We start from the raw sequence: 23,036 nt of genomic DNA on the forward strand, positions 1-23,036 counted from the left end.
CCTATGGGACCAAGGTGGAAGTTTGCAGAGATCACCCCCTCACAGCATCCAACCACAAAAACAGGGGAGCAACCCTAACAAGTGACAATTAATTGTGCTCACACATGAAAACTACATACTAGGGTATCATTTATCAGTCATATAATAATAATTAAATAAATAAATTTATAAGAAATATATCATACTGATAAATACAAAACAATATACAAAGCATTCAGAATTGCTTGTCTCTTTCTCTCTCTGTAAAAAAGCAGTATATGCCAAATGATATCAGTCAATGAAGGCCTGATGTTCTCAAGACAGTAACAAAATAAGTAACAAGTAATGTATAGACTGTATCTATGTGTGGACATACAAACTACACATAATTAAACTACATATAAACTAACCATAAAAACCCACATAAAATATAAATACAAATTGCTAATATATATAAACTGCATATCACAGATGTACATAACTTCAATTAAAATTATTGTAAAATTTATGTGTAATTGTTATATTAATAACAGAAATATATAATATAGTGATTTTAATACTTGTTTGCATTGGTGAATGTTTATTTTAATATACTATAGTTACCAATATTTACATACTGGCCTACAAAAATGATTGTATTGTTACATACGCACTGTATCAAGAATGCTACCAACTGCCAATCAATAAATTGAATAGAATATGTAGCTCAACATAATATTTATCACACACAAACACGTAAAAATTACACAATATGCAGTACACGTGTGTATGTGGATAGGAAGGAAAAACTACACACACATGTGATCACACAAACTACACATGTGTACACACATAAACTGCACATACATAGGTGCATACACATGTAAATCCTATACCATTCATCCTAACAACTGAATAAATAATAATACGCTACCTATTTTAATTACCGTAATTTTACCATATGATGACCTAATTACTAAATAAAACTACATGTCAGAACATCCATACCTCCACTTCATCTTGTTCTGGGGGATGATGGTACTTATGGTTTTTGAACCAGCGAACTCTTAATCCAGACATCTTGAAAGCACCTTTATACTCAGGCTACAATAAGTGATCAACAGCAATTTTCCAACAACCGTAATGTCATCACAGAAGGACATATAAAGCCCTTTTGGATTACAAACCAAATGCTAGGCTTCACCACCTGTCTGGAATATTGAATCAGATGTAACAGGGCTCCGGTCGGTCGTTCAAGCACTCACCAAAGTACACAGCAGCTTCTAACATGCTTGACGTCGTACAACAATAATAATCACTCGTTGAGTCAGGCGCTCGAGCCAAGGACTATTCTATAATTGAGCAGTATTAACAATAGGCTAAATTGCATTCAATGACGTAGAAGGGGAATTTGGAGAAACCAGAGACAATTTTATAATATTACAGGCAGCAACACAAAAGATTAATCACAAGAGATGCTTGTTTAAATTAATGCTGAATTATTGATGATTTACTGATTAGATTATGATTGGTAAGCTTTTACTTGTAAATTATATTTTAATTAATGTCTACTTATTATAATTTCAGCTTAATAATAAAACTTGCAATTTCAAACACTATAAAGATCTCCCTCTAATTAAAAACCACTAGGGATTCCAAGGTCTTTTAATAGCAGCTTTGGTCTTTAAATAGAATATTAAAGATAAAAGACATTTGTTAATATAAGACCACAGAAAAATGTTCTTTCAAATGGAGGGATCTTTAATTAGGAGATTAGGAGATGTAATTCCTTCTACATGAAGCATGAATGTTAATTATAATTTATATCTCATCAATTAGCCCATTCAGATTACATTCTGAGAAATCACAAGAATTAAATCAAAATTATTTAAAATTAATTTTCAATTCAAATGTCAACTGAATTAGATGCACTAAAAACGGAAGCCCACATGACACATATACATTTTCATCATGTAATGAATACAGAACTTGGATTTTGTGAAACGCGTACATTTAATTGCCAAATTATCCATCCCGAGTACATTGGATTAATAACAAATGAAAATAATGAAAATAAAACAAAAATTTATTTACTAAAAAATTATTATAGAAATAAAATTATTAACAATAAGTTAAGGTTAACTTGTGAAAATGCAATTATAAATACATATTTTTTTGTATCAACTATAGGTAAGTTCATTATCTTATTATAAACAATCCATTCAATTAAAAATACCAAAATCTAGTCTACAATGAAATCTGTCCTTACCGTGCTATGTCATATCAAATTAGTAATACAGATAATTAATGAAAAGTATTTTTTTAAGGAAAAATATAATAAAAAAGTAAATATGAATTTACTATATAAATTATATTGTTCATAATTCTTACAAATTGGATATTCTCCAGAAAAACAATAGAATTGAATGGGAAAAAAAAAAAAACAATTTTTAAACAAAATACTTAACGCTATGCTAAAAACTCTCTACCTGTGGTTAGTGTCCGATTTAGTTTATTCTCATAAACTAATTTCAGTAAGGTTCAAAATGTTTGTTTAGTATTTACAGCAAGTTAATTGAATATTAACTAAATGTATCTTTAATTTCTACGAGGAAAGGTCTTATATTTATAGTTTGCAACAGACAAAACAACTATATTATTAAGTCCTTTTTTATTATTAAAAGAAAAAAGTATCTACAAACTAACCAAAACAAATCCCATACATAAGTTTTTATTGCATTTGTATCAAAACAGTATTTATTAAACTTATTTAAAAGATAAAGTATCCAATATAACCTCTTAATATTGATTTTGTATATAAAATTAGCAATTACCACCGATTTATATAAGTTATATCTTAATTCCTTAAGACATGAGCCCAGTCTACAGACTTCCAATAGTAGACCTATCAATAATGGTGACGTTAATGCTGATAATAATACATATTTAGGGACCACCTCAAATAGGTTTCTAACTTGATATTATTGCATTTAGGGATTGCCTTAAATAGGCTTTTATAAATAAGCATCAACCTGGTGATCCTAATATTCATGCAAGGTCATTGGGTTTACACTTCTATTTTTAAGAATGAAAATTATATATAAGAATTTGCTATTATTATTATTATTACATGTTGTGAGGGATAAAGTAGAAATTTCAAAGATTAATAGAACTTCTAAATGCACATTGGGCAGTCAAGTTCAAGGTTGCGTTTCAATGAATAATTTTCCCTAGTATGTTTTTTTTGCAATTGGTTATGATGTGTGAATTCCTCACTATCCAGTACAGGTTAAAAGTAGTCCTTGTATTAATTTATCTTTATTTTTAAAATTCAATGCAATGAAGAAATAAATCAAAAGAAACAAGGAATCATACAGAATTTTGAAACAAAGAATGGCAAAAAAATATACTAACAAAAGTATCATTAAAATAATTTATTGACCATCTTGTTTATGGTCGTAAGAAAAAGTCTTACAGTATGGGAACTGCACCCAGTACCCTGGAATTAGAAAGCAAGCATCTTAACCACTGAGCTATTCAACTCCACTCCAATTTCTTTTGACAGGGACTTTGTAACTTTTATTAGAGGTAAACCAAAACTGCGGTAGGCTACAAGGTTGCAAGAAGGTATTTAGCAGAGCATATCCAAATTTGACAATATTTTAAATGTTTGTTTATGTTTGTATTCTTAATGTTGGAAGGAATAAAAAAAAAAAAAATTGAACATACAATCAGTGGCGTATCTAGAAGTCTTGAAGGGGAGGTGTTTATGGAGGGGACGCGAAGGAAACTCGCAAAATAAGGAAACTTTAGATGATTTTTAACTACTTGACTGTGACTTTGGGGAGGGGGAGTAATTTTTGGAGGGGCATCTATCCCACCCCACGCGATACGCCACTGCGTGCAATACACACCCGATTAATGCCTGTGTTTTATGAGCTCTAAATATCAGAATATAAATTTGCTTTTTTTGTTTTCATCCAAAATTTAATTATAGGCAATTACCGATTAATAATATTTTTGGTAGAATTTGTTGTCACCCCACAGCACTGGGCTCATATTCAGTAAATATGGTATTAATTATTTAATCATTAACAATTGGTATTCAATGTTGTTAGCATTTGTACATGAAAAATCTTAGCCATAACTATGTCAATCACGTCATATAATCTATAAGAGTGAATAATAGTTTAGCTCCCAGCAATTGTTAAGACATTATGTAGAATGAATCATTCTTCCTACAAGTATATAGGTTGTGTTCCTAATCATGGAAGTATTTACTATAATACCTCAATGTCCTAATAAAATACTTATCCCAGATTCTCAAGTATATTTGTCTGCATTAATCCTACCTTGCTTCTTGATAATATAACCATCCTATACTCACTGCTCTGTGGTTGGTTACTCTAGAAAATAGCCTAGAATAGCAAATAAATGCAAGCCCAACTATTCATTTAAGTAAAAAAAAAACATATATAAGCTTCCACAAAGATTTGTGAAGCTGATACAATAAATCTAATATTTTAATTGCTTATAGTACTTAAGTAAGGAATTAGTTACCAATTAAAAAAGTAAGTCAAGAAAGCATATACTTCAACAATTAACAATCCATTAATATTACTCAACTTAATTCTTTGCAGATACCCTTAAACTGGCTAAAAGTATTTACTGAAAGGATTTTCTTAGTATAATGTTTAAATTAGCAAAACCTAATTATTTCATCTACGTCCCATTTGATCCACATTAAATGAGAAATTTAATATCTTTAATTTCATTTTTGAAGGATCTTCAAGATTTTACCACAAATAAAGAGAGAAGGAGGATGTGTTATTGGTTGCTGGGATTTTCATGTAAGCTGCCAGGGGCCGACTGTTCCATTTTATTTCTATGGGGGTTCTCACTTCAGAAAAAATTGGCAATTAGGTGGATTTTCTCACTAAGTATTATATGTCATATTTTGATAACCTAGATGCTATTGTAACGTAATTGTGACAATGGCAAAAGCTATATACTGATGATGCTCTCTGAATACCAAACACTAGAAAATCATGCTAATCGTTAGGATGAAGAGCTTTTAAAAAGCACTCGGTTTCTCCCCGTCAGCGAATATTCAATATCACATCGTCAATGTTCTACATGTTATCGAGGTAATTAAGCATGAAAGCGTATTTGGTACCATTTTGCCATCAGGACTGTTTCCGTCATCATGGACGTAGAGATCAAAAGTATGTGAAATCGATAAGTCAAATAGACAACCCACATTACTTCTAAAATTCATCATTTTATATTAGTGTTTTCCATAAAACCATGGTAACAGCTCCACATATCCTATCAATAATAAATAACAGCTCCACATATCCTATCAATAATAAATAATCTTAAGTAATTTTTTATATGGTTGATAAAACAAAAAAAGCAATATTTGTTAAGAGTTAATTTCTAATGGCAACTGATGACTGATGAAAGAGAGCTCATTGACTTATATGCCATAAATAAACATACCATATTTATTTAAGTATACTGCCACTTTGAATAAACGCCCCCCTCTAGAGCCTCATTTGGAATAAACGATGCGCTCAAATAAACAGCCCAAGGCATTTATTTTTTCCTCGAATAAACTGTAAACTAAAGGAAGCAACATAATTCTTAACACTTTTATTAATGTTCTACTAAAGTAGAATACACTTTTTCTTAGAACCTGGTTGGGATCAGGAAGTTTTTATGACCATTCAATAACACATTTTGACAGAATATGTTGTAGTACAATGAAATTGAGGGGGTGTTCATTTTACACAAAAAAAAAAAAAAAAGCCTCCGTCAAATAAACATTTCCCTCCCTAAAAACCCTTCTATACAATAAATGCCACGGGGCGATTATTTTAATAAATACAGTACGTCAATAAAATGATAAATGTTCTGGGAATAAAACAAATTTAAATACTCATCTCAAATAATAAATAAGTGGAATCGACTAATACGACAAACACACAACCCACAATACTTCATCTGAAATTCATATCACCATTCTACATTAGTGTTTCTGTGAAACCATGGCAACACATTATAATCTACTATCACTATTAGGATTTTCCAATCAAGTTTTTTTTTTTTTTTAGTTGTGGCTGATAAAACAAGAAAGCAATCTTTGGTGAAGGAGGTATTTTTCTAATGGAGACTCTTTGATGAACGAGAAACTGCGCCTTCTACCGTATGCCGCAAATTAATATACCAGTAGGTCAATAAACAATTCCTGGGACTAAATCAAATGAACATATAAATAATAAAACATAATGATATGAATAATAATAATATGAACAGTATTATAGAAACTAAAAAATAAGTAAGTAAATATAATTAATAATAAGAGGATCTAAATTTTGTAGCACCTATAGTGTTATAGTGTACAACTGTTAGTAACATATTGTAAAGACAATTTCAGTATGCATAATTAATGAGCTCATTCAATGTTTCTTGAAAAACATTTATTCCACTAGATTTCAATAACACAGTCAATAAATAAGTAGTCATTATTGGCTCTCTAGCAAGGTTCAAGTACAATCTTGCCTGGAACAAGAATGTAAACAGAAAATTGCTCTATATCATCAAAACTATTTATTAATAGATACAATATAAATAATTCAGGAATAAACATACCAAGTAAAAAATAAATTTAAAAGTAATTATTTACGCAATATACTTTTACTATGATATAATATAGAATAATTATTTTGTCCTATCACTGTGACCAAAATTGGAGTGAAAAGACAATGAAGAGAATCGAAAAAAACTGAACCCACTACCTATTTATTCTGTAGGACATCATACCTCTCAAAAACCAGATGAGGTATTAAAGTGTCATCCTTTTAATAGGAAACAATACATTCCTCTCAAAAAAGTGGTACAATCCATTCCTAGCACCTTATACTCATACTATCATCTTCACATTTTTTATGCAAAATTAACAATCAAAAACATTTTTGCATAAATACATAAATTTGTATCATTCTCATTATCTCCCCACCCCTCTTCCTACCCTTTTTTTTTTGCACAATAAACCATCAAAATTTATTTTAAACAAAATAACTGTCTAGTGTCAGGATTAAATTACCTTAAAAAATCCAAAATAAAAAAAGATGAGTCATCACAATCACGAGTACCCATGGTAATAAATGAATCATCAAGTTTTATTATATGAATCTTGTTTATGATTAGAGTACACTCGTTCTGGTAATGCTCCTCGTATAATGGATAATTAGACGCTACAGAGATTCTCTGCCATACGATAATTTGCTATTCAATTTTTAAAACAACATAACTCGGAATTATGTAACTAAATACGGATTTGTATAAAAGAGATACGTTTTGATAATTGCAAATTGCAATTTAAAAGAACACTGAAATAAAAAATATATAAAAGCGCCCTCTATCAGTGACTAAATGGTATTCATTAAATAAGGAGACATTTATTTATTTGGATGTTAATTTCATATAAGACCTTATAACAAATTGCTAATTAAATTGTAATCAAAGAAATTACTTTAAAAGAAAAAAAAATTGTATTGCAACAAATTCAAGAGCTCCCTCTATTGGCGTACAAAGCAATGGTTACATGTTTTCAAATACAACTAAAAAAATTGCACTAAAATAAAATAAATATAAAATGTTTCTGGAGTAATACATATAAAAGTATTCCTCCATAAACTAAGGGTAACAGATTATTATATAAAATATAATTTTAAAGAATTTAAAAGGAAAAAAATATTTCAAGAACTTCTTTAAAAAAGTAAAGTATTAGTATTACTAAATATCTTATAATTACAAGACAGCGTTCTCTGCGATTTCTGTGTGCAAATTCGGTAATTACAATACAGTGTACAGCATCCCCCTACAAAAGTGAATACTTTTCAGTTTTGACATCAGATATATCGTTAACTAAAATAGCGCATTTTGTTACACATAGAATAGCGGGGAGTACTATTTTGTGTTTATCAGATCTTTGGAAATACTAATGTCTATATTTTGTCCAGTATTTGCAAGCACTTTACCTATTGAGAATCTTAAAAAAAGGGTTGGCAGCAAAAGCAAATTTACTTTGCGCTGATTAGAAGCGACTGGATGGTGTCAATCAGGCTTAACCTGTCCATCAAAACATCCTTCAAGCTATATATCAAGAGTATACCATCAAATCAGACACCCAGTTCAATACTTATAAATATTCCTAATTTATACTTATAAATATTCATGAAATGGTATGTAAACAAGTTTCTGCAGAATGGTGACATATGTCAAAAGAATTTATAAAATACTATGAACAGTGGAGGTTCAGCGTCAGTATCCCCTGAGGGGTTTAAGGTATCCTATTACAGGAAATACATACCCACCTTAGCCCTACCAGGTTTGGGACTGAGGTAAGCAAATTTAAAGAACAGCATTTATTGACACCCAGAAGGCATTTTCAGACTGTCAAAATGCTTATTAAAAACAGTGACCCCAAATGTAATATGGATGGCTTCTTGCCCAAACGTGGGATCCAGAGTTCCTCACTAGAGTCGCGATCCCTGGACCTCAAAACTGGGTATACAACTAAAGTATGGAAACTACAATAATTTTCCTCTGACAATAATATTAATAACAAATTATTGATTAAAATATTTTGTAAACAAATAATATACTAAAATACAATTGAGAAAGTGGAGATATTATCAGTAATTATGTATGCTTATAAAAGCTAAGCATTAAAATAAAGGTTTAGAAAAAGCAGCTAATGAAATCTGGAATTTCTTGAATTTTAAAAAGTATCTTAAAAAGAAAAAGAATCACAAATCACATTTTTTTTCAAAGCAAATCTGTAAATGACAAAAGCATAAACCAATAAAAAATACCCAGTTTAAATACAATTTAGCTTTGGAGGACTAGGGTCATCAACATCTGAAACTGGGCATATCAATCAAAAAAAGAATAAGAATAACATGGAATACATTTGGGAATTGGCTCATAAACAGGTTAATTGCAGTCCATCAGATCCAGTACCATTGTTTACATTCTCAATTATGAATTTATCTCATTTAAGCCAGCAAAATTAATGTGTTCCAATAAGGTCTGTCAGGTTTCATCTGAATCTGTTCATTGGAGCATAATGTTTCATATAGAGGGCAGCAGACAGGAAATTCTTCTTATCAGCATTCTTATTTTTCATAGCCAGGAAGAGTGAATGCTATGTTTTCATATGGCCTGATTTAGTTGTAGCTATAACTTTGAAAAAGTTGTATGATATGGGTCACAGTTAATTTGTAACTAGTTAAAATTTTAGTTCAAACTACGACTACATTTAATTTTAAAATTACAGGCGGTTCTTGTTGCTTCTGTATCGCCTCTCTTCGTAGTAATAAAGTGCTTTCGTTCGAGTACATTGTCCGTACTTGTACTCCTTAATTGAGTGAGATACCAAAAATAAATTTACAATTTAGGATTCAAACATTGGCCTTGGGTGTATTTATGTGAACAATGAAACAATTCGTCTAAAAATAATCATAAAAGTAACGTACATTGTTTTTCGTGATTGTTGGCGTTGAGAGTGACTGTTGATGTTCATAATGGTCTGCAACTTGATTTGTTTCTTGTATTTTCTGGAGCAGGGACTTCTCAACATCCATCAACGTTGCTTGATAAAATTCTTGAATATCTATTGATAATAATTTTTAAAAATATATCAAATTTCATTAGTTCATATATTTGCAACTTATTCTGAAAATTTGTCAAGATTTACGATTAACATTTATTTTGGTTTTCTCTGGGTCTCAGAATTTCTGAACCTACTTTCACTTGAGTCTGCATCAAAAATTACACCAATGATTTTTCAAGTGTAAGAGTATTAACTGAAGTAAAGAAACATATAGTGAGCCCTCTAGAGAGTAGCCACAACTATAAAAATAAAACACCTATGAGTGATCATTTCAACTGTCAGAGATAAGAATCATTTAGCCAGTAATCTAACTTAAAAAAAAAGTTCCTAGCCAAAGTTCTTTATTTAGAACCATTAATCAAAATATAAAATTATGATTGCCACAAACAATATTTGTTAGTAACATTAACAAGTAGTAGTCTATGCTTCTTGTAGTCTTTGTAATGTTTGTGTTGACAAAGTAAAGTTGTTTTAAAGTCAGTTTTGTTAAGGTACAATGTCTTTATGACCTTGTTAAAAAAACATTGAGGTGAATAACACCATTGAGGTAAACAGGTTGTCTTTCTTTTCTTTTCTTTTTTTTTTTATCATATCCTAGAAGGTTGGCTTTAAATGAATGAAATAATGTGAGCAGCGAAGTTTCTTCATGAGGCTTAGGGAGTGGAGTTGTTTTTAATCGTGGGAAAAACTCTTGCCGTCACAGGAATTGAACCCACGACTGTGGGATTAGAAGGCAAGCATCTTAAACACTAAGCTACTCAACTCCAATCCAATTCTTATGAATAAATAAAGATTTTATTATTATTTATTATAAAGACAATTCTATTGATTTATTTTTTGAGTTTGTAAGTGTTTTTACTGGTATAATGCTTTATCATGTGAATTTGGTCTGACATTGTATCTTATCTTTTAATTATAATTCTATTATAGTTTAAAGTAGTTAAAGTTATATATATATAAGTGGAGGGCTTCATGCTGTTTGATAAGAATTTCAAATAAGTAAATAAGTAAATAAATAAATAAATAAATAAAATATAGAAGCAATTTTCATAATGATCAAAAATGTATATTACACTTGAATTGAACAACTAAATAAAAACACAATATCCTTGAATTAATAAAAATAATTATTCTACTACAATTCCAGCTCACCAGATAGGTACATATAGCTTTCGTACAATGGCATTAACAGTCAAAGTAATAAAAATTGAGCCTTGTTATCAAATCACTTAGGCTACAAAACGATAAATATGATAACAAAACAAGGGAAAAATCAAGGGACCCCCCTCCTCCCCCTCTACTATCTGCAAGTCAGAGGATTACCAACTACAACAATTCTATGACTATTCACATTTGGTTTTTATTGCATAATTAAACTGCATCAAGAAATGTGTTTGTGGTGAAAGTTTTATCATAAAGGCTTTAATGTGTATGTGAATAAATTTAAAGGAGAATGAATGTGTCTCCATAGTAATATAAGGCTTTTCTATACCCAGTGGCAACACCAGCATAGGGGTCACCAGTGTAGGGGTCACCAGTGTAGGGGTCACCAGTGTAGGGATTTTCTGTTGGGAAAGAAAGCTGATCTTTCCATTGGAGATTTCTGCTCTGAAGAGCATTTTGCTTTGAAAACGCACAATTTCCAGTCAACTGACGCATCTTCCTTAAAATGTACTCAATTCAGCTAGACCATGGTGGGGCTGAGGTGTGGACCCCTGTCGAAAAAACCTTGAACTACCTATCTGATGTAGCCACTATTACTTAGGGCCTATTTTAAAAAGAAAAATTCCTGTCACATCTTGATATGACTTAAACCTACGACAGCTGTATAGGAAGGCCAGCCTCTAAACAACATGCAAACAGGCTCCACTCTCAATTGAATCAATATGACATTGATGATTTTAGTGCCTTTTACAACATGAATTTAATTTACATCACACTAGCTTTCAAGCACATTCAGCCCAAGTGAGGAATACATCACTGTGTGGACAAATGCAGTGTGATATTATTAAAATATATTTCTAAAAGTATTTAAATCCTCTGCAGCTACTATCATCATGTTCATACAATAAATGAGAAACTATGGATTAAAAAACACATTAAGTTCTTAAGACAAGACTTTTTTTATAACTTGTTTCGAGAACTTATTTTTTTTAAAGATCGTCAGAGGAAGGGTGGAGAAAAAATTAAAATAAAATTTTGTTCCCTTAGCAAATGGTTTTGCCAAAAACAATTCAGTGTATTAATGGCATGGGTTAAAATGCTTTAAATTTATATAATTAGGAAGAAATATCCAATTTGTGGAGATTTCACGGCAGTGGCAGGTGAAATGAAAATTTTTTTCTAAAATTTCCATTTTTTTGTGGTGGTGGGTGCAGTAATTGACCAAAAATAATATTTCATTTATATTCAAAACAATCATTGTTGGCGGGCGGCAGCTTGGCTAAACAAGGTATAAAAAAAAGTTTTACTTGACTTCCAATATACGATTCCCAATAAATATTGCCAATATCTTACATTACGCTTAAGCGTTTCTATTTACCTGCCGTCGATGAAGCTACTCTTTTATACATTAAAAATAATAATTTTGGTTTCAGAATCTGAAGAGAGTTTGATCAAATGCAATATCATAAAATCTACCATGGTACTCAATTTCAACTCTTAATCCAATGCAGAAGTATCATCATATAAATATCATATAAGAATTTGATATTTAAAGAAATGAAGCTTCATATTGAATTGTGATAAAAGATATTGTTTCAATTTTTTGACAATATTATATAAAAACTAGCATCATTTTTGGTATAGCAATGTGTAAACCATATCTGGGAGTCAGATTGCAGCCTTAGCTTGCCTTCTAAAAAAGAAAATAAACTTTCGTCACAATCAAAGAATTTAATGATCAAACTCACTTAAAATAAAGGTAAAGATGACAGTGTAGAAGTAGGAAGGAGGTAAATTAAGGAGAAAGGTATGGGTCTGAGGAAAAGATACATTTACTACAGTACTTATCAGTCTATTTTGACTGAATATTATATAAAAAATAGCATGCTTTTTGGTTATAGGAATGAGTAAACAATATCTGGAAGTCAGATTACAGCATTAGCTTGTTTCTAAGAGAAAATAACTTTCCGTCAGAATTTAATTTATGATCAGACTCAATTAAAATAAGGATGACAGTGTAAGAGCAGGAAATGGGGTAAATCAAGAGAAAGGTATGAGTCTGAGGGAAGGCTGCCTTTATTACTACAAATGTATTTTACCACAATTTACCTTAAAAGTAAATGCCATTGCATATTTCAATGTAAAATTCAGGTATTTTATGCCCAAAAAAATTACAGTATGTTAGGTGTGCATACATTAAGAATGATAAATCAGTTTTACAATACTCAAAGTGTTTCTATAATTCAACATTTATCATTCTTGTTGCATTTATATTTTCTACTGAACATCTTATCTTACATCATTCTTATTCACCAACTGGCAACTTGCCAATTACAAGATTCTGAATATACTCTATGAACTAGGGCGCGTTTGAGCGCTGCGCATTAACTGCAATCTGCGCAATTTTCAAGATAATCGCAAATATATACCCAGAGGGTGGTTAATCATTCCGAGTAATTTTAAGCAATCCTGAAATCTGTATAATGAAACTACTACGAAAGTATAACATTGAACAATAATGAAAGTTCTAATTAAGTACAGTACTCCAAAAGTAGTAATTCCCATAGGCTCATCAACGTAAAATTTAGAATACCTATAATTAACCCATTCTTTATTCTCTAAGCCAGATAAAATTGTAGATTGACGTCTTTCTCTATTATATGCACTCTATTTCGTTTTCTAATGATATTTGATTAAACGTGTTGTATAAGATGAGAGAATTTGCTATCATGACCATAATAATTCAGAGTTATACTGTACTAGTAAGTAGTACTAGAATGATTTCAACTTTATTGTACGAGGAAGACAAATAGGCACGTGTTGTATTTAAAATTTGATTTTTACCAGGCTGGTCAAAGAACCTGTAATTCAATTAACAAGATATATTGTCTCACTTCATTCATTTTGACTTATTGTCAATTGCATCATAAAAATACATAGAAATTGATTTAGCTCTGAGACACAATTACATTATAAAAACTAAACAACAAAAAACACGCCTACAGACCCAGTCATAACCCTCTCTTACAATACCACTAACTAGCATTAAGTGCCAGAATGGTTGCTGGATAAAGCTTGTTTTGGTACATGTTTGTACGACTGGGGATAGAGCAATAGCGCCTGCCACTATGTAACACTTCAAAGAGAGAATGCGAAGGATGGGTTATATATTGCAATACAGTTGTTTTTTTCCTAAGCCTACTGTATTATTAACAAAAATGGATTCAATTGAGCTTTTCTATATTCCTCTAATTTGTGAAGATTACCTACTGTAATAACACTCAAACTCACTTTTTTTACCCAGAATTTTTCCAAGCAATGTAGTCAAAATTATTGCGGATAATTCAGATGGCGATACAATATGTAACAATTCAAGCAGTTTTGAAGAAGTTGATAGTGGAATTACATAAAAGATACACACAGGGGTTGTTTGGGTCAGAACACCGGTTTATCTCCCTACTCGTCTCAAAATGTACTGAGTTCTTTAAGTGCACCAGTCCTTATCTCAGGATACTTGTTCCACGACTAGAAACATAGGCGACCATTCAACTCCAACAACCGAACGTTTGAAGTGCTCGTACTATAAAATTAAAGATTATAGTTTATAAGAATGACTATAATAAATAATAATAATTTTAAATTTCAGTTATGATGTTACTATGTTATCATGGTTAGCATATTGTACCGGGATGTACCACTGTTTGTATATCTCTTGCCTCTCCATCTAGCTTATAGAGTTGTACTGTAGGTGTTACACTAAGTAAGAGAAGTAACAGAAAAGTAATTAAATTGAAATCAAATAAAAATGTACCAAATATCAAAATATAAGCCGTTATTTTTCAGATGTACCTAGATTGTTCACCTGTTGGAATTTTCATCGCATTTTAGATATTTTGTTGTATATTTGCTGGTGTGACCTGCGTATAAGACGACCCCGAGTTATAGAAGATTTTTCGATGATTTTTGTATGTCGGGCATATAAGACGACCCCCGTTTCACTATCTGATACGCCGGTACATCTCAACTGCTTAGGCATACTTTTTGCCGCTTTTTATGCGGTCTTAAAACTGCATCTAGCCGGCGAAAAACTCAGGCAAATACAGCATTAATCTTCCAAATACTACAATTTTATGAGATTTTAAATGTTCATCAAAATCTTAAATCCCCGTATTTAAAATTCATATTAACACTTAGTAGCTTCATTGCAGTAGTAAATTCGTCTGTTACAAACATGATACAAACAAATTTGTAAGTTGCGCGTATAAGATGAACGCCTGTTTTTTTGACCATAATTTGCTATTTTAAGCCTCATTTTATACGCGAGTATATACAGTACTAAAATTTATTTTCAAAGTTGGTAGAGCGATTATTGCTATCATATTTTTTATCTAGATACAAAACTACTAATATTTCAGACTTCACAGATTGTATCTATCTTTATTCTAATTTTTCAGTATAAGATGCCGGACTCCGTGTCTCGGGAGAGGGTTGACAAATATATATCTCACTGGGGTTACTGTGGAAACTGCTTCTCGTAATAAAGATGTCGAGAAAAAGAAATTAATCATACAGTGTTGGGAGATAATCCTCTGGATTTTTAACAGCATCTGACAAGCAGAACAAGTTATGTCAATGTAATGAACGTCCTAGTAAAGCATTAGATAGAATATTCTAAATATTAGCACTACTTGCGTTGAATTATTAATTCCAGTTATCAACTGCGTTGTCAAATTATGTAATATAAGACTTTCTTACATTTGAAATAAAAAAAATTCTTTAATGGAACAGTCAGAGGAGCCATACTGTAGATACACATTAATCAGCATGAACCAATCAAAATTGCTCAACACGGGTATTTCGATTTAAAGATACAGACGATTGCAATCTAACAAAAATCCTGAAAAGGAACACATGAGAATGTACATGATCTTTAAGAAAAAGCACTATATACATACCGCGATGTATGTATGTATATGCCACTAAAAAAAAGCATTTTTGCTTTGTACACATTTGATCTGTACTAGCTGTAATTTATATTTGATTGCCAAATGCTGTAGTTCCTCATTGGATTCCTAGCCTTCAAAATCCATCCTGTCACAACCTTAATGGCTATTAAACTACTGGAGCATGGAGGCTAATGAGGTGATAGAGAATTTAAAATATGTCTGTAATGAGAGTTGAGCCATTAGGAACAATGTTGTGTTTAAAAAGTAAGAGTAACGATATTTACATCCACTGGTGGATAAATTGTGAAAATGGCCACACTTCACATAAGATGACACCGCTTCGACCATCAAAAACTACTTACGACAAATATTTATCACTCGTTGAGAAATGTCGTCTTTTTTTCCTTATAGTAACATTCAAATTTAGAGTTAATAAATTCAACTGAGAATAAATAATCTCCATGTCTGTTGTATGGTATATCATATGTTCACTTAAGTCTTATAGATTAATCAGCTGTACAATGTTAAAGTAAGTTATATATAATAAAGTTAATAAAAATAAAAACTAAACATTCGATAGATTTATAGATGTCACATGACCATATTACGATCATATTTAATATCATAATCAGTCATAATCTGTTCTTGTATTCTATTCTCATTAAACATCTGAGATATTTTAATGATGACTGACCAATTAAAGCCAGACACTAACTGCGACAGCCACCGGTTGTTGGTGCGATTCCATAGAGACTGCAAAGAGACAAGGCACATGCAATGTATAACTTTCAATGACAGTCACTTAAACTATCACTGGCAATCACCAGACAGCATCACATCATCGAGCACTTGCACAGCTGTAAAGTCCAGAGAGCTGCATCGTGCGCAATTGAAAAACATCATCGTGCATGTTGTTCCCCCAAAAATATGAGATGGTTAAAGATTATACTGCCTGTATTAAGTTAGTATAAACAAAAGTTAGATTGCTTAAAATTAGTTATAACACAAAAAGGTTTTACTAAGTATAAGTTTTCAATTCAGAGAATAATATAGAAACTTTCTTCTTTACCTATTAAGTAATCATGAATAGGTCTTTTACATACACCCATTAAAAACGCCAAAAGTCTACATTTAATTTTAGAATGTGCTATGATTAGAAAATTGAGCAGCAATTTGCGCATGACAAACCACAAGCCATGACAGTCTTGGTAAAATCTGTGTATTTATGTCAGAGTGCCATCAACGAGAATGATTATCATAGTTACTTTGTCTAGGTCAAACTTAATTTAAAGCTTGACTTGAAAAAAAAAAAAAAACTGAACGAATTTTCAATAGATTGAACCCAGACTACTGGGAATGGAAGGCAAGTGCCTCAACGCTAAGGCTAAGGGTGTTTGATGAAAATATTGGCAACGGTTAATGAGAGACAGATTGTTGGATATTCAAAAACAGGGGAAAGGGGGCGTAACCACCCTGTTTTCCACCTTTTCTCTTGAGATTTTAAATATCAAAAAATCGGTACCTCATTAACCATTGCCAAATTTTTTGTCAAACACCCTTGTCATAAATCTTATAAAAATGAGTGGTACAACATATAAAAATTTATTTTTCCATCCAAACTGGGCTTTAACATACTGCAGTTCATGCTATGTTGAACTGATGACTTAAAACACCTCATCTGACAGACCATAAACTAGAGTAAATCATATTTCAGCCCTCCAGCTGAAATATAGCTGAAACACATGGGGGCCAGCAGTGAAATTAAACCAGGGACCTAAACATCTCATTGGTTAACTGTACACCCACCCACTTTTATGCTACTGTATGTAGCAACAGTAGCCTGTACTTTCATATCCATTCCACACAAGTAAGCTACATGGATGAATGGAAAATTTGAGATAAGAACATTACTATGTTACTAAATAAGTATAATTACTAGCTCAAGGAGAAACAACATTCTCTAATTTAATTCTTCTCTTAGCCAAGCTCCATTAAATGTGTCTGGTATTGCTGATCACTGCAATTGTGAGTCACAAATACAGTATATCTCTCACAGTCCAGTACCCACAGTTCGCTCAAGCATAACACCTTGCAAATAGGCATTTTTCTCACTCAACTGCACACATATAGATATTCCATTCGTATGCCCAATTGCTGACGTTAAAAAGAAACATTTACACTACTGAAATGTCCCGGGGCTTTTTAATGGTAAATCGTCAGGTTCCAACAAACTAAACGGACTCGTTCTAGGTTGGATTACTCGTCTTTTCCCAGATGTACAGATAAACATCGTCGGAATGCTGGTAATTTGTAAGCAATTTTGCCCTTAGCTGAATCAAAACATTTACAACTAGACTATTTATATCTGTCCTTGAAAAAATAAAATACCATACTTTTGCTTGACTTATGTTACACATCTTATTATAATGGGATTCAATGTTAGAAATCAAAATCAATAAATCAAGTAAACTTATATTTGAATGTAGCGTTAGGAAAAAAAAAATAACATTCCAATGCAGCAAGGGTTGACAGAGCAGTTCAACCTTAAAAATTTACATAAATATAAATAAATTCAAAGATATAGTTCTCATAGCCAAGTTGAGATTGAATACATTATTCAATACTTGTTGAAATACAAATATGCTGAGTTCTTTATTCTGATTGTCTATGATAACGTAATACAAAAACTCATTCACATTATTCATTCGGACATAATCGTTAAAATTTAATGAGCACTTGATCTGAAAATTAGCAACTGTCATTACAAAAGTAGGTTAGATAATTTTTATTTCCATTAATTATTAATATTCTGATAAAAAAAAATTTCAATAAACGAACAGAACAAAAATTCTTACTTGAGTCATTGGCTGTAATAACAGTTGCATCCTGAATATCTACAGAGGGAGGAAAGAGAAAAGATGGAATAGTCAGATAACAAGCATTAATCAGAGGGAAAGACAGCAAAGTGAGCGAGTTACTAAAGGATGAAAAAAGAAACTTAAAATATAAATATAAAATAAAAAAAATTAAAAAAAATATAAAAATATAAATATAGAAATATAGATTCAAGATTATTTTATTTCTCATCAAAAATAAAATATCAAAACACATCAAAATGTTAATACTTTACATTTAAAAAACTAAAAACATCAAGACATTGCACAAAAAATAAATAAAAAGTAACACATCAGGTAAATATCATGAAGATTATTTGTATAAATAATGCCTTTTGTGAGTAAGAAAATAATGAATAAATTATATTAGTTGAATGTTTTTTCGGATAAATATGGGATATAAATGATACAATAAGGACTTTCGTCAGTATTAATTTTAAACGACTCGTTCTACCGACTAGACGTTTGCGAGGGGATATAATTCCCACGCATTCCTATTTCACAGTCTAGTATACTTATAGCTCCCTCACAAATATCTAGTTGGTAGAATGAGCCTTTTAAAATTATTACTGATGAAAACTGGCAAAATAAACCATAATTTCAGGGATATAAAGCCCATATTAGCAAGCGTAATACAGATTTATATGGTACCAACAAAAAATTATCCATATTCTTTAAGATCTTCTACATTAATAAGCTATTAAGTAAGTACTGTATAGTACCTTAAGGTAAATTGTTTCCTAATTCTTGAATAAGATTGTAACTATGGGAAGCAGTTAAGAAAACTACAGGAAGTGATCAGGAATGCGTAGGAAACACTTACGGATAATAAAGATTAAGATTAAGAATGGGAATGTAAACACCAAACTATATTATAATACTTTCTCTTTGTAGCATTTGCTCATTTCGCTCTATTTTCACCTGTCCGCTAAGGTTTAACAAATCAATAGCATAAATGCACATAAACACATACATTTGTGGGACAACTTGTGTGTATTTGTAGGACATGCATGTATTCCTAGCCTTCTTCTGATTGGTCAGTTGTTAAGCTTGATTGACATTCCAAAAAGGTCCATTGTCACAAAAGCCAATTCAGGTGTACGCCCACACCCTACTTTATGCTGGGCATTTTCACACCAGCCTTTGATCAGGCGAAAACTTCACCATGATTTAAATGAGTTACCCATACTTTTACAAATACTTTGGGAAAATATTATTTTCAATAGAGGGATTCAGCGATGTTTGTTTACAGCCGGTCACGCGACTTAACTTGGGTATACATGAAATAAAAAATAAATAAAATGGCCAGGAAAGGCAATACAATTGTTCAAAATAGTGTTTATTTACTTATCCTAGCGTTCGCCAAAGATCTTATGCTTTCTGATAATTTATCGGTTAATAAGTGCTACGGAAACATGGCCACATATAAACAGGAAAATATGCACTATTACAATAACTATATGCATCGGTATTTTTTCTATTTTCTTATAAACTATAATCATTTAAATTCCTTGAGCTCAACTGTGCTTAAGTTTAAGCAACATTATATTAATGATATTATGCATAATAAAACAATGTCACCGCACACTGGGGGACAAAATGTAAAACATTCTGGGGTCTGAAATTTCTTCCGGGAGATCTGGTATAAAAATGAGTTTTCTTAACATATTTTATTTTATTTTGCTAGGCACGGTGATACCCATCGGCACTGACTCCAAGACAATTGATAATAAAGTAGTAAAAACACGCAAATATTATGAATATTCAGCAGATAGGTTTTTTCCGGGTGATTCTTGCTTGCTTGCAGAAGGTGCAGAAGACTGTCCTGATTTCCGGGCGAGTTCTGGGAGACTTGGTATCCCTGAATATTGAGTCCAAAATTTTAAATTTAAAGAAACGAACTGATTTCGTATGTTGAGTATGCTCTTAATACAGTATCATTGTATTCTTATTATAACTCGGATGAAGGTACATTTAGAGTAGTTTTATAAGGTATTTAGATTTTGGATCGTCAACAACTGTCCATTGGAGTTGGCATTCTATTGTTCTTATAATAACTATGTTCCTTACAGACAGTAGCCCGTCAATCAGTGTACCTCCATTAGGTTGTACTTTGCATACATCCATGACTGAATCGTGCTGCATTTTCTAATCTAATTGTTTGTCTAGAGTGCTTCTAATGTTTCAACGATAATGGCAAAACAAACACTCCCGCTTTCTAATTCAATCACAGGGATCAAAGGAAAAAAACGCGTTCAAATAATGGCATCTTCCTTGATTTAGGGAGTGCCAATCCAACTAACAATTAAACCAGGATTTTTGTTGAGCCCATATATATTCCTCGTTCATGTGACCATCCAGATTTCTCCATTCTAATAACTTTTTATTCATCATTTTTTTGTATAAATTTCTTTAATAGCAAAAAATACTGCTTTTATGTTGATGGTTAAATTTACGTATATTACAGTACACCCACAAGACCAGATGAAATTCTTTGATCATTTATTTATACTTTATTCTTTCATTTTTATTATGCAAGCACTTTCAGTCTCACTTGCAAAGTGCTGCAAGTAAACTACGTACATAATGAAATCTAAAAGTAAAGTTAATTTTGGAAAGAAAATAATGTCATATCTTTTCTAAGCTAAGTTTTTTTAAATTTTATTTTATTACATTTTGACATTTTAACCAAAATTTACATATACTTATATTTTTGGGCTTTCAATCATAAATCATAAAGACTATAAAGGGAATTATTAATTTCTGTTGCATCTGAAAGATAATTTTAACTTTTTGATGCATGAATCTATATCAACAATATAATATAAATGATATAATATAATAAAGCAAAAAAATTCATCATCTGCAATCCTATCCTGTGATAATTTAATTGAGCCAGCATTTATCCATATAAAAATATTAAAAGTGGAAACATCCTGAACAATGATACTACACATACACTAATTTATAAAAATTATAACCCTTCAAAATTTATGTCTGTTTCTATTTCCTTTCACTTTCAGGAAAATTATCTTTGAAATAGATGAGCGATATTATAATTCATCTTCATTATTATTTTGATAAAACACATACAGTAGACAGGTCCCTTTATTGATGAAAAATATGCACTAGCAATATAAAGAGTGTATATATTGGCTCACATGACAATTAGGAAACATTACCTACTTGCCTGGGGCAAGCAATACCAACATAAACCCAGGTAATTAGATCATAAAGTAGGCCAACTACAAGCTGTAACATTAAGCATTATTATTATCATCTTTCAAAATTTACAGAATTTTAAGTTTATGGTTTAAATATGATTTTAATTTGTGGCATTTTTAATGGCTTCAGAAATGTATAATTTTTAAAAAAATTCCAACACTGAAGAGTAATTCATAGTAAGTTGGAATATATACATCTATAATACTTGGCTCCTAAAGATGACTATAGTACTATATCAAATACACATGTAAGCATATATGATATTCCAGAAATTCTAGATGTTGGCTTTGTAAATAGCTTTGTTTGTATTCATGTAATGTTTTCTATTACATTATCATTTGTGGTTTTATTGAACATGTAGTATAATTTACAATTCAACTTCTTTAGTATTATCATATTAATTTATATTATCTGAGCTAAATAAAATTAAAATAATAAAATACAAGATTTAAATGGAATAGCAAAATAGTTTGTTTAAATAGAAAATCAATATTCATGATGAATTCTAGACCAAAAATTATGCATCCCTGTCAAATATGAACCAGTACAGGTATGCCTGACCCCTAACCCCAAAGTCAGGGGTTCAAATCCCGAAAAACAAACACATACTTTTTCTCACAGGCGATTCCATTTCCTTAGATCCTCAAAGTGATTTCATTTGTCAGTGAAGTTGCAAGTAAAAATAATAAATCATTTAAATTCATCTAATTTGAAAGACTAGAGTAGATACACACGTGCCACTAAGACTGTGTGAACATTCACAGGCTCATGAGTGCATGTACCACCCTATAAAATATCATGGCAAACATCATGAACTGAAATATCAAAGACCTTAAAATCTGACTTATTAAAGGCTGAATACGTGTCACTAGCCAAATGTGTGTGTGAGTGGCTTGCACTAGCAAATGTAAGTACCAAAAAAATTATTTAATCGTAATGAAAAGTCTCTTTAAAAAAAAAAATGAAATACATTATGATGCTAGATATGATTCTGCTTCTTCATTTGCTTATATTTTGAAATAATTTTCCAAGTATAATGTCAATCTCAATCCACATCAAATGTACAACAAATGTTGATAGCAATCAGAAACAAGTAGGTCCTAATGTGATACTAAAAGTTCAAAAGATAAGCATAAACATTTGGAGTTGAAAAGAATATTTTTATTA

At 31.0% G+C, this 23,036-nt stretch overlaps 1 protein-coding gene and 1 long non-coding RNA gene across 2 annotated transcripts in view; one reads left to right on the plus strand and one right to left on the minus strand.

Moving 5' to 3' along the window:
• The first annotated feature begins 83 nt into the window (after nt 1-83).
• On the plus strand, nt 84-16,197 carry LOC117123298. The gene is made up of 4 exons (XR_004447836.1): nt 84-1,489; nt 4,742-4,808; nt 6,075-6,189; nt 15,259-16,197. It is a non-coding gene; the product is annotated as an uncharacterized LOC117123298 (long non-coding RNA).
• Nucleotides 6,407-23,036, minus strand: part of LOC117123296 (disks large 1 tumor suppressor protein-like) — a 58,577-nt gene continuing 41,947 nt past the window's right edge. The window contains exons 3-4 of the mRNA XM_033269169.1: nt 18,606-18,644; nt 6,407-9,640 (exon numbers count right to left, since the gene is read on the minus strand). Coding sequence (XP_033125060.1) covers nt 9,477-9,640; nt 18,606-18,644 — 203 coding nt within the window. The 3' untranslated portion in view covers nt 6,407-9,476. The remainder of the gene's footprint in view (nt 9,641-18,605; nt 18,645-23,036) is intronic.

This window comes from Anneissia japonica, unplaced genomic scaffold (assembly GCF_011630105.1).
Source record: "Anneissia japonica isolate Jap-2015-1 unplaced genomic scaffold, ASM1163010v1 scaffold288292_len1863012_cov191, whole genome shotgun sequence".
NCBI classification, from domain to species: domain Eukaryota; kingdom Metazoa; phylum Echinodermata; class Crinoidea; order Comatulida; family Comatulidae; genus Anneissia; species Anneissia japonica.